Source organism: Cotesia glomerata, linkage group LG5, assembly GCF_020080835.1.
Source record: "Cotesia glomerata isolate CgM1 linkage group LG5, MPM_Cglom_v2.3, whole genome shotgun sequence".
Lineage (NCBI taxonomy): Eukaryota > Metazoa > Arthropoda > Insecta > Hymenoptera > Braconidae > Cotesia > Cotesia glomerata.
The window spans coordinates 25,347,833-25,359,772 of record NC_058162.1 but is presented as its reverse complement, the minus strand read 5'-3'; the positions used below and the strand labels follow the sequence as shown (position 1 = coordinate 25,359,772).

General features: G+C 21.8%; 1 protein-coding gene across 1 annotated transcript; it reads right to left on the bottom strand.

Annotated features, from left to right (window-relative positions):
* Positions 1-216: 216 nt before the first annotated feature.
* On the bottom strand, positions 217-11,931 carry LOC123266192 (guanine nucleotide-binding protein subunit alpha homolog). Its single transcript, XM_044730258.1, has 6 exons — positions 11,585-11,931; positions 8,178-8,762; positions 5,375-5,635; positions 4,836-4,886; positions 3,231-3,448; positions 217-1,128 (listed from the first exon to the last, which is right to left on the bottom strand). The coding sequence occupies exons 2-6, from the start codon at positions 8,397-8,399 to the stop codon at positions 771-773; spliced, it is 1,110 nt and encodes a 369-aa protein (XP_044586193.1). The 5' UTR covers positions 8,400-8,762; positions 11,585-11,931; the 3' UTR covers positions 217-770.
* Positions 11,932-11,940: the final 9 nt, after the last annotated feature.

The window sequence follows — 11,940 nt, the reverse complement described above, 5'->3', positions numbered from 1 at the left end:
TCCCGCTTTTTAATTTAAAAAAATCTTCGATTTTTTTAGCGGGAAGTTCAAAAAATTTTTTTAATTCCCGTGAAAATAATTTAAAAAATTTCTAACCTCAGTCCGCCATATTGAATCTTCCTTCCACCTCAATTTTTTTTTATCTAATTTTATCTAATTGAAGTAACATTTTTAATTGAAGTAATGTTTTTTTAAATCTACACAGTAGTAGAATTAAAATAACGATTTTTTTTAATTATTACAATTAATTAATTAAAAAGTGGGGTGAGAAAAATAGCTTGAACTTTCCGGCAAATTGTTAAGAGACAACTTTATACCCAAGCCTATTGCAAATAGTCTTTTGTTCTGTATAAATATATAATAATGTATATTAATTATTAATTAATAATAATAATAATATATAGATATTTACACTATCTAAAAATCTATAATTATTGTAAACTTATAAAGATAATAAATTATTTACAAACAAATTTTTTATCCAAAATAGTTTTCAAGCATATAAACTGGAAGATTTTTTTTATGGCTGTGTGAAGAATTATAAATTCGCGTTGTTGATTTAAGACAAAGTATCTCGCGCGAAGAACACACACAATTTTATTGCTCATTTTTACTCTAATTAAATGTATATTTTAAAGAACGCAATTAAATAAATAAGCATTAAAAAATAAATTTGTTCTCAACTTTTTCAATAGAAATTAAAAAAATAAATAAAACTTAATTTATAATTTAATTATTAAAATAAAATTATTTTAATTTTTTGCAAAGAATCATTGGAGCATTAAAGATTCGAGATTACGATGCAAAATAGTATCTTTTACGGCATTAAAAACAACTTTTATGTTTTCCGTATCTACGGCAGTTGTAAAGTGATGGAATAGAGGTTTACGTGGGTCCCTTTTTACAGATATAAACATATCTAATATAAAATTCTGCACGTCTTTCATGGAATGTGAATCGCCTGTAAATTGCGGAAAATACCAGCACAGATTTGTCTCGGGCGTACGGACTTTTTTTTCGAGTAAATCCGTTTTGTTGAGAAACAATATTATGGATACTCCACCAAATATCATATTGTTTACTATAGTGTCGAATATATTCCTTGATTCTTCAAGCCGATTTGTCCTCCTGAAATTTAAATTTAAATAAATTTTCATTATTAGTTTAATATTTCTTCTTTAAGGTAAAAGCCAAAATTATTGACACTATTAGAAACAAAATTATGATTTGATTTTTTTTAAGCAATCGAATATCAATATCGTTGAATTTTGTTTGTGGTAATGTCTCAAGTAATGTTTTTACTAATCAAATTTTTTAAAATGATAATCACTGATATTTACTAATTAATTTTAAATAATTAAATAGATTTTCCGGATACACCAATTATTGGCAGGTTAAAAAACTTATTGATCTAATTATTGACATAGCTTCACCCCAATTATTGACACCTATACTAAGCATGCCTACAATCATCTGCTTATTCTTATTTATCCAAACTTATTATTAAGTAATCAATTTTATTAAAGTTTATTAATAATAATTTCCATAAATGATTAATTACTTTTAAAAATATAAAAATTTATTTAAAAATAATTTATTTAATCAGAAGAGTTCAAACTCTTACAGTTAATTTTTGAGATTAAAGTCAAAAAAAGGCGCAATAGCGCTGTCGAATGGCTGTCAATATGAGATTCAACTTAAAAATCATCAACTAGTTATTGACACCCATTATTTAAATATTAGAAAGCATACAATTAATTTCGATTATTCATTTTTATAAATTTTTCATATATTGTTAATTAAAAAAAAAAAAAAGATGATATTATTAGATGAAGAAATGAATTTAAACTCGGCATTTAAAAAAAATGCTTTTCTAATCAAAGTTGTTAAGAAAATAAACGTTCGTAGGCTGATTTGATGAATTGGTGGTAACTTTATTTTTTTAGCTTCCCGCTAAGAAAATTGAAAATTTTCAAAAATCGGGAAGTTATTGGTTTTACCCCGTTTTTCGAAAATCGAGTTTTCATCAGATCTCGACGTTTTGATGTCCTAGAAAGCTTTCCTGACTATTCCCGCGAGGGTGTCACTATGTCTGTATGCATGTGTGTGTGTGTGTGTGTGTGTTTAAGTATGTAAACCTCTTATAACTTTTGAACGGTTGAACCGATTTCATCGCGGTTGGTGCCATTCAAAAGGGCTTGGCCAAACTTAGATTTCCTGTTAATTTGAACCGATTCGGACCGATAGATTTTGAGAAATTTGGAGAAATCTAAAAAAAAGTAGGAAAAAAAATTTTTTCTGAAGTGGTTTTTTTGGGATAACTTTTAAACGGCTCAACCGATCGATTCCAAAAACTATTCAGCTCTCAACCTTGAAAAACCACGTCGATCGCCGTCAATCCGGTCAAAATCGGTTGATTCGTTCGAGAGATATCGTGAACGAAAGAAAACCAAAAAAAGCGTTTTTTCAGAATTACTCCGAAATTTCTAGTTTGACCAATTGAAACTTAGAAATTCTTTATGAGGCTTAAAAAACTGCGTAGAATGCCGCCAACCGCGTAAAAATCGGTTCATTCATTCAAAAGTTATTGCGGTATGAACATTCAAAAAATAGTGTTCTATGAAACTTCTATCAGACTTTTGAGCTCAAAGAGCTCAAAAGCATAGAAAAGGTATCTTTTTGAGCTCGGAGAGCTTAAAACAACACACAAATTGTACTTTTGAGCTCGAAGAGCTCAAAAAAGCGGCCAGGTATTAACGGAATTAGCGGGAAGTTGCAGGGATGGCCTTTAGGGTCAACCGTTTTCCTAATTTTTTTAATAATTAATATTTAATATTTTGAACTGACTGTAATTTTTTTCAATTTTTTAATTACTTAGAATTTAATAAAAATTTATATGATAATTATTTTTATTACAGGAGATTAAAAATAATTTAGGGTGTCAATATTTAGACCCCTGTCAATAATTGGGGCTTTTACCTTTTTTAAAAATATGAGTATTAAAATTTTTCTTAAGCAATAAATTATTATTATTATTTTTTTTATTATATTTTTTATCATCGATTAATCTAATATTTCTTCTTTATTTAAAAAATTGTATTTATTAAAATTTTTCTTATAAATAAATTATTATGAAGAAAACTTTTGAAAAGAATATCTTAATATTTTCTTAATAATAATTTATTTATTAGAAAAATTAATATCATTATCAAAAGAATAAACATAAATACCTGTCTTCCAATAAAACTTGATCGAATTCAGATGTTGAAACTAAAAAAAGTATCGACGTTACACAATCGAAACACTGATACCACTTTTGCCTTTGTGATCTTTGACCACCGACATCCACAAATAAAAACGGTATATTGTTTATTGGTATTACAAATTCCGATATTCCTTTTGTTGCTTTCCTACAGTGAAGTATATCTTGGTGCGTTGGTACATAATCCTGAAAAAAATTTTTTTTCAATTTAATAATAATATTTTTTTTTTTAATTACGGGGTTGTAGATATTATACGCAATTAAAATAATAAAAAAAAATAAATTTTTTTTTTACTATATATATTTAAATATTAAAATGCAAATTTTAAAAATTTAAACGCCTTTTCCTCAACATTGAACAATATTTATCAAAAACAAATGATAAGATATCTATTTCTTATATCAATTTTATCTCTAGATACATAATTAAGAAATGACCTTGTATCTTGAGAACTATTGACATTTTTGAAGATATAAGCTCATTCGGATGTTACACTTATCAAGACCGTTTATTTGAGTACCCACATCAATTTTTCATATATTTATATATATATTATATATATGTATATATGAAAAATATATCAAAAATGCATGTGTGTACTCAAACGAAAGCTCTTGATGAGTGTAACATTAATATGAGCTTATATATTTAAAAATGTCAATATTTAAGAAATGACCTTGTATTTTATGAACTATTGACATTTTTAAAGATATAAGCTCATCCGGATGTTACACTCATCAAGACCTTTCATTTGAGTACCCACATCAATTTTTCATATATTTATACATATATTATATATATGTATATATGAAAAATATATCAAAAATGCATGTGGGTACTCAAATGAAAGCTCTTGATGAGTGTAACATTAATATGAGCTTATATATTTAAAAATGTCAATATTTAAGAAATGACCTTGTATTTTATGAACTATTGACATTTTTAAAGATATAAGCTCATCCGGATGTTACACTCATCAAGACCTTTCATTTGAGTACCCACATCAATTTTTCATATATTTATACTTATATTATATATATGTATACATGAAAAATATATCAAAAATGCATGTGGGTACTCAAATGAAAACTCTTGATGAGTGTAATATTAATATGAGCTTATATATTTAAAAATGTCAATATTTAAGAAATGACCTTGTATCTTGTGAACTATTGACATTTTTAAGGATATAAGCTCATCCGGATAATACACTCATCAAGACCTTTCATTTGAGTACCCACATCAATTTTTCATATACTTTATATATTTATATATTTCATAAATACCATATATATAAAATATATCAAAAATGCATGTGGGTACTCAAATGAAAGCTCTTGATGCGTTTAACATCAGGATGAGCTTATATCTTTAAAAACGTTAATATTCAAGAAAATACAGTGCAATTTAACAAAAGTCATTATTTAATAAAGCAAAATTTTATGTATTTATAGTTTACTAGTCACGGCAGTCACGTAGTGACTGCAAGGTTGCTAGTAATATTAATAAATATTTTTTTTTTGACCTAAGAGCGTATAATTCTTAAAAGATTTAATAATAAAATATATTTACCGCCCGTGCAATCCTGTCCAAATGATCCAAAAAATACTGTACCGAGTCGCTCTGAAAAAAAAAAAAAAAAAAAATTAACCTTCAATAAAACTATTTATCACAGGAAGTACTTATCGCAACAAAATAAAAGTAATTTAATAAAACGATTAATCTTTATCAATAAATAAATAAATAAACAAGTGATCTTAAATAAAAAAATCAAAAACTCGAATCTCAATTTCAACAAAGGACACAATTAATAAACTGACCATCGTTTCATACAAGTCTTTTTGCTCCACAAATAAAAGTAGAGTAACTTGACATATTTATTCTCATATATTCTCATTCTATTATTGTATGATCACATGAAAGCGCTAATAAAAGTAAGTAAGTAAGTAAGTAAGTAGTAACTGATTATATAAAGACTAGGTTATTATCTTTGCATTAGTCATCGCCTTGTTAAGTTAAGAATGCTATTATTTTTACAGTACTACAAACAAGTTAATCTAAATTATCATAACTTGATTGCAAGGTAAGTAATTAAATTAAAAAATCATTACCAGTTGAAACTCTCTTCTTCTGTCGAAGGCTTTCCTGATAGACCCGTCTCTCCACAAGCTGTACAATGAGGGAACATAATAGAGAAATAATCTCGCGTCTAGGATCATTGTGTTTTCTATTTTCAGCAATTGATAACCTATGTCATAGTTCTTAGGATTTTCCCAGGGTATGTTAAGCTTATCTCGAGCATCCACCAGCACCTTCATTCCTTTTATTATATTTTGGTAGATAACATGCTGGTACTCCTTAATTAGCTCCGGCTATGAATAGACAAAATTCAATAATTATTATTGTTGATTCAATACACAAACATTTATTTACTTTCTAAACTTTTTAGTTTATTTTTTTAGAAAGTTTCTTATGTAGTTTTTCTTCATGTACTTAGCAGACGGATTTTTTTTATGTCTAAAATCAATTAACAAGTTGAAAAAAATTTTTTTCATCATTTTTTTTTTTAATAATTACTCATTTAATTTAATGGTCAATTTTTTGGAATTAAAAAAAATTTTTGAGAGTTTTTTAAGTTAAAAAAAATTAATTTTTAATTTTTTTACATTTTTTTTTTAATTAAAATTTATTTATCAAATATTTGATAATTTTTTTAACAAATAAATTATGTTAAAAAAATTGACAAAAATTGTTACAAATTTTTTGGAAAAAATTAAAAAATTATTGGTAATTTTAATATAATTTTTTAATTCATATAAATTCATCAGATTTTTGATAATTTTAATTATTTTTTTAAACAAATAAATTATGACAAAAATAAATTTTTTTTTAACTAAAAATTTAATTTTTTAAAAATAATTTTTTAGAACAAATTTATTTAAGAAAAAAATAAAAAATTATTGCTAATTTTAATGTATTTTTTAAATTTAAATTAATTTATCAGATTTTTAAAATTTTAAGAATTTTTTTAACAAATAAATTGTAACAAAAATTTTTTTTTAATTAAAAATGAAATTAAAAAAAAAATTTTTTTAGAATTAATTTTTTTGTTAAAAAAATTAAAAAATGATCAAGTGATTGCTAATTTTAATGTCATTTTTAAATTAATATTTATTTATCAGATATTTTATAATTTTAATTAATTTTTTTAACAAATAAATTATAGCAAAAAAAAATAGAGAAAATTAAAAAAAAAAAAATTAAAAGTGCAATTTTTGAAAAATCATTTTTTGGAACAAATTTATTTGTTAAAAAAAATTAAAAAGTGATTAAGTAACTGCTAATTTTAATGCAATTTTTGTAAAAATTAATTATGTCAAAAAAATTGATAGTTAGAAATTTAAAATGCAATTTTTTAATAATTTTTTGGAATAAATTTGTTTGTTAAAAAAAATGATTGCTAATTTTAATGAAATTTTTTAATTTAAATTAATTTATCAGATTTTTTATCATTTTAATAATTTTTTTAACAAATAAATTATGGCAAAAATTTTTTTAAACTAAAAAAAAAAAAGGCGCGCAGTAGCCCTATCAGATCCGGCCCTTGCTTACCAAAGCATTGGACCGGGTTCGAGTCCGGCGTACACCAATGAATATTTTCAATATTTAAGTGTATTATTCTGCTCAGCCCAAAAAATAAAACGAGTTCCAATCTCAAAAGTTTATCCCCTACCGTAGTCGCTCATGACCTTAGTAGTTTATGCGAGTTTAAAAAATTAAAAAAAAAAAAAAAAAAAAAAATTAATTTTTTAAAAACAATTTTTTAGAACAAATTTGTTTGTTAAAAAAATTTAAAAAATGTTTAAATTATTGATAATTTTAATGTCATTTTTTAATTTAAATTAATTTATCAGATATTTTATAATTTTAATAATTTCTTTAACAAATTAATAATTGCAAAAAAAAATTTTTAATAAAAAATTCAATTTTAAAAATTAAAAATAATTTTTTCAAACAAATTTGTTTGTTAAAAAAATTTTTAAAACGATCAAATGATTGGTAATTTTAATGTAATTTTTTAATTAAAATTAATTTATCAGATATTTTGTAATTTTTGTAACAAATAAATTATTTATTTTATTTCAGATTATTGATAATATATTAATATATTATTTCAGATTTTTGATAATTTTAATAATTTCTTTAACAAATAAATTTTGGCAAAAAAACTGTTTTTTAATAAAAAATTTAATTTTTAAAAAACAATTTTTTAGAACAAATTTGTGAGTTAGTAAAAATTTAAAAACGATCAAATTATTGCACATTTTAATGTAATTTTATAATTAAAATTAATTCATCAGATATTTTGTAATTTTAATAATTTCTTTAACAAATAAATTATGACAAAAAAAATGTTTTAAATTAAAAATTTAATTTTTTAGAACAAATTTGTGTGTTAAAAAAATAAAAAAATGATCAAATTATTGCAAATTTTAATGTAATTTTATAATTAAAATTAATTTATCGGATATTTTATAATTTTTGTAACAAATAAATTATTTATTTTATTGCATTAAACGCAGTTAAATGTAATAACAAATAAATGATAGCAAAAAAAAAAATTGACGTAAAAATTAAAAAAAAAATAAAAATTCAATTTTTTAAAAACAATTTTTCGGAACAAATTTGTTTGTTAAAAAATTAAAAAATGACTTAAGAAATTTTTTAAAGAATAATTAATGATTTAAAATTAGCAGTGTCAAAAAAATTTTATAAATCCTCAGTAATTTTTTTAAGAACTCCAAAATAAGAAAATAATAAAACACAAGTTTGATGACACCCGGTTGTATAAAAAAAAATTTTTTTCTTGAAAAATAATAAACAAATATTAAAAAAAAATAGTATTAGTCATACCTCAAATTTAATTCCATGAATAATTCGCATCTGTTTAAGAAATGTTGATTTTCCACTTTCACCAGCACCAAGCAATAACAATTTAACCTGTCGCCTAAATGTTTGTCGATCTTTCTCCAGCATCCGATCTATTTCCTGGCTCTTGTACCTCTGTTCTATTTCTTCAGGACTAAATTTAAACCTCAAACAACAACTGCACGACCACGTTAATGAATTCGCCATTTTAATCTCAAACTTAATCCGCACCAACTCCAAAAAATATCAATATTAAATATAAACAACTGTTAACTAAAACTAACCACGTATTGTAGAAAATAATTAACAATAACCAGCGAGCACCAGTAACTAGACCATCACAAGGTCTCTGCTAAATTAGCACTTATTACACTCTACCTTCCTGCGTCCACAATCCACACATCAGCGTTAATACCTACATACATATATGCCGAGATATTACTCACTAATAATATATTTTAAAAGCACATATACGTCTTCCTTCCGACTTTCTTTCTCAGTCTCGGCACATTTACATTCACCTCCGACCTCCAGATTATCCTCCGTCCCCACCCGATTGCTTTTTTAAATCTGTAACAAATTTTTTTAATTATTTTAAAGTTTAATTTTAATTAATTACACATTTGCACTTATTAAAAAATTATTTTTTTAGTCAAAGCATGTATTTTTATATTTATAATTCATTAATTTAATTAATTAATTTTAATGAAATTTTTGTAATATATAAATTATTTTAAAAAAATTGACAATTAATAATTTAAAGAAAATGCAATTTTTTAAAAATAATTTTTTGGAACAAATTAAAAAAAAATTAAAAAACTGCTAATTTTAATGCAATTTTTGTCATAAATAAATCATTTTAAAAAAATTGACAATTAGAAATTTTAATAAAATAAAAAATACAATTTTTTGGAGTAAATTTTTTTGTTAAATAAAATTGAAAAATCGCCGCTAATTTTAATGTAATTTTTGTAATAAAGAAATTGTGTCAAAAAAATTGATAATTGAAAATTTGTAAAATTAAAAAATGAAATTTTTTTTTAATAATTTTTTAGAACAAATTTATAAAAAACAATTAAAAAACGGCCAACTGCTAATTTTAATACAATTTTTGTAATAAAATGCCAAAAAAATTGACAATTGGAAATTTAAAAAATTTTTAAAAATGCAGCTTTTTAAAAACAATTTTTTGGAGTAAGTTTGTGTGTTAAAAAAAATTCAAAAATGGCCGATTGTTAATTTTAATGAAAATTTTGTAACAAATGAATTGTATGTCAAAAAAATTGACAGTTAAAAATATTAATGAAATAAAAAATGCAATTTTTTAAAAACAATTTGATTGTTAAAAAAAATTAAAAAATGGCCGACTGTTAATTTTAATACGATTTTTGTAACAAATTAATTATGTCAAAAAATTGAGTTAGAATTTGAAAAAAAAAATCAAAAAATGATGTAACTACTCATTTTAATGCAATGCTTGTAATAAATAAATCATGACAAAAAAATTTACAATTAGAAATTTAAAAAATGCAACTTTTTAGAAGCAATGTTTTAGAATAAATTTGATTGTTAAAAGAAATTTAAAAATGGCCGACTGCTAATTTTAATACAATTTTTGTAACAAATAAATAATTTATTTATTTGAAAAAAATTGACAATTAGAAATTTAAAAATTAAAAAATGCAATTTTTTAAAAACAATTTTTTTGTTAAAAAAACTCAAAACTGATCATTTGATTGCTAATTTTAATGTAATTTTTTAATGAAAATTGATTTATCAGATATTTTATGATTTTTGTAAATAAAAAATTGACTTATAAATTTAAAAAAAATAAAAAATCTAATTTTTTGAAACAAATTTATTAAGTTAAAAAAAAAAATAAAAAATGATGAAATAACTGCTAATTTTAATGCAATTTTTGTGACAAATAAATTATGTCAAAAAAATTGACAGTTAAAAATTTTAAAAAAGTTAAAAAATGCAATTTTTTAAAAACAATTTTTTGGAGTAAACTTGTTTATTAAACAATTTGAAAAATGGCCGACTGCTAATTTTAATGCAATTTTTGTAACAAATAAATTATGTCAAAAAATTAACAATTAAAAATTTGTAAAATTAACAAATGTAATTTTTTAAAAATAATTTTTTTGTTAAAAAAATTAAAAAATGATCATGTGACTGCTAATTTAAATGTAATTTTTTAATAAAAATTAATTTATCAGATTTTTGATAATTTTTATAAAAAAAAAATTGACACGTAAATTTTTAAAAAATTAAAGATGTAATTTTTAAAAAATAATTTTTGGTAACAAATTTTATTAAAAAATCTAATAATTACTAATTTTAACGTAATTTTTTGATGGAATTTAACCAGAATTTATTAATTTAAAAAAAATAAAAAATGTAATTTTTTAAAAATAACTTTTTGGAGTAAACTTGTTTATTAAACAATTTAAAAAATGGCCGACTGCTAATTTTAATGCAATTTTTGTAACAAATAAATTATGTCAAAAAATTAACAATTAAAAATTTGTAAAATTAACAAATGTAATTTTTTAAAAATAATTTTTTTGTTAAAAAAATTAAAAAATGATCATGTGACTGCTAATTTAAATGTAATTTTTTAATAAAAATTAATTTATCAGATTTTTGATAATTTTTATAAAAAAAAAATTGACACGTAAATTTAAAAAAAATTAAAGATGTAATTTTTAAAAAATAATTTTTGGTAACAAATTTTATTAAAAAATCTAATAATTACTAATTTTAACGTAATTTTTTGATGGAATTTAACCAGAATTTATTAATTTAAAAAAAATAAAAAATGTAATATTTTAAAAATAACTTTTTGGAGTAAACTTGTTTATTAAACAATTTAAAAAATGGCCGACTGCTAATTTTAATGCAATTTTTGTAACAAATAAATTATGTCAAAAGATTAACAATTAAAAATTTGTAAAATTAACAAATGTAATTTTTAAAAAATAATTTTTTTGTTAAAAAGATTAAAAAATGATCATGTGACTGCTAATTTTAATGTAATTTTTCAATAAAAATTAATTTATCAGATTTTTGATAATTTTTATAAAAAAAAAATTGACACGTAAATTTAAAAAAAATTAAAGATGTAATTTTTAAAAAATAATTTTTGGTAACAAATTTTATTAAAAAATCTAATAATTACTAATTTTAATGTAATTTTTTAATGGAATTTAACCGGAATTGAATAATTTAAAAAAAAAATGACATTAATTTAAAAAAAAATAAAAAATGTAATTTTTTAAAAATAACTTTTAGACCAAATTTATTTATTAAAAAAAAAAGTAAAAATTATCAAGTGTCTGTTAACTTAATTGTCATTAAATAAAGACACAATGACATTGAGTATTCACCTGGGCGTTCACGCCATCAGTTCTCGAGCAATGCTTTTATTTCTTTCACCATTCACTTCAGTAACTTTTCCTCTACTAATCCCCTTAAATATTAACAAACAATTATAAACTCCAAATTAAAAAAAAAAATTACAATAAAAAAATCTAAATAACAATAATAATTATCCAGATAAATTTCACAGTAAGAACACTTGCTCGCCAACATGATCAGCCATGATAACTTTATTTATATATTATACATAAATATTTATAAAATATATATATATATATGTAATGCACCGGTAAAAAGAGGCTTTGTCTTGGCTTATAACGTCTCCAAGTAAAGTTATAAGTTTTTCTACTTGCACTTAACTTAT

Excerpts from the sequence above, each read along its gene's own strand:
- LOC123266192 (XM_044730258.1), bottom strand. The coding sequence starts at position 8,399 with ATGGCGAATTCATTAACGTGGTCGTGCAGTTGTTGTTTGAGGTTTAAA. Across the intron at positions 5,636-8,177 it reads TTCATGGAATTAAATTTGAG|CCGGAGCTAATTAAGGAGTA; the intron begins GTATGACTAATA and ends GTCTATTCATAG. Across the intron at positions 1,129-3,230 it reads CAAGTTTTATTGGAAGACAG|GAGGACAAATCGGCTTGAAG; the intron begins GTATTTATGTTT and ends TTTAAATTTCAG.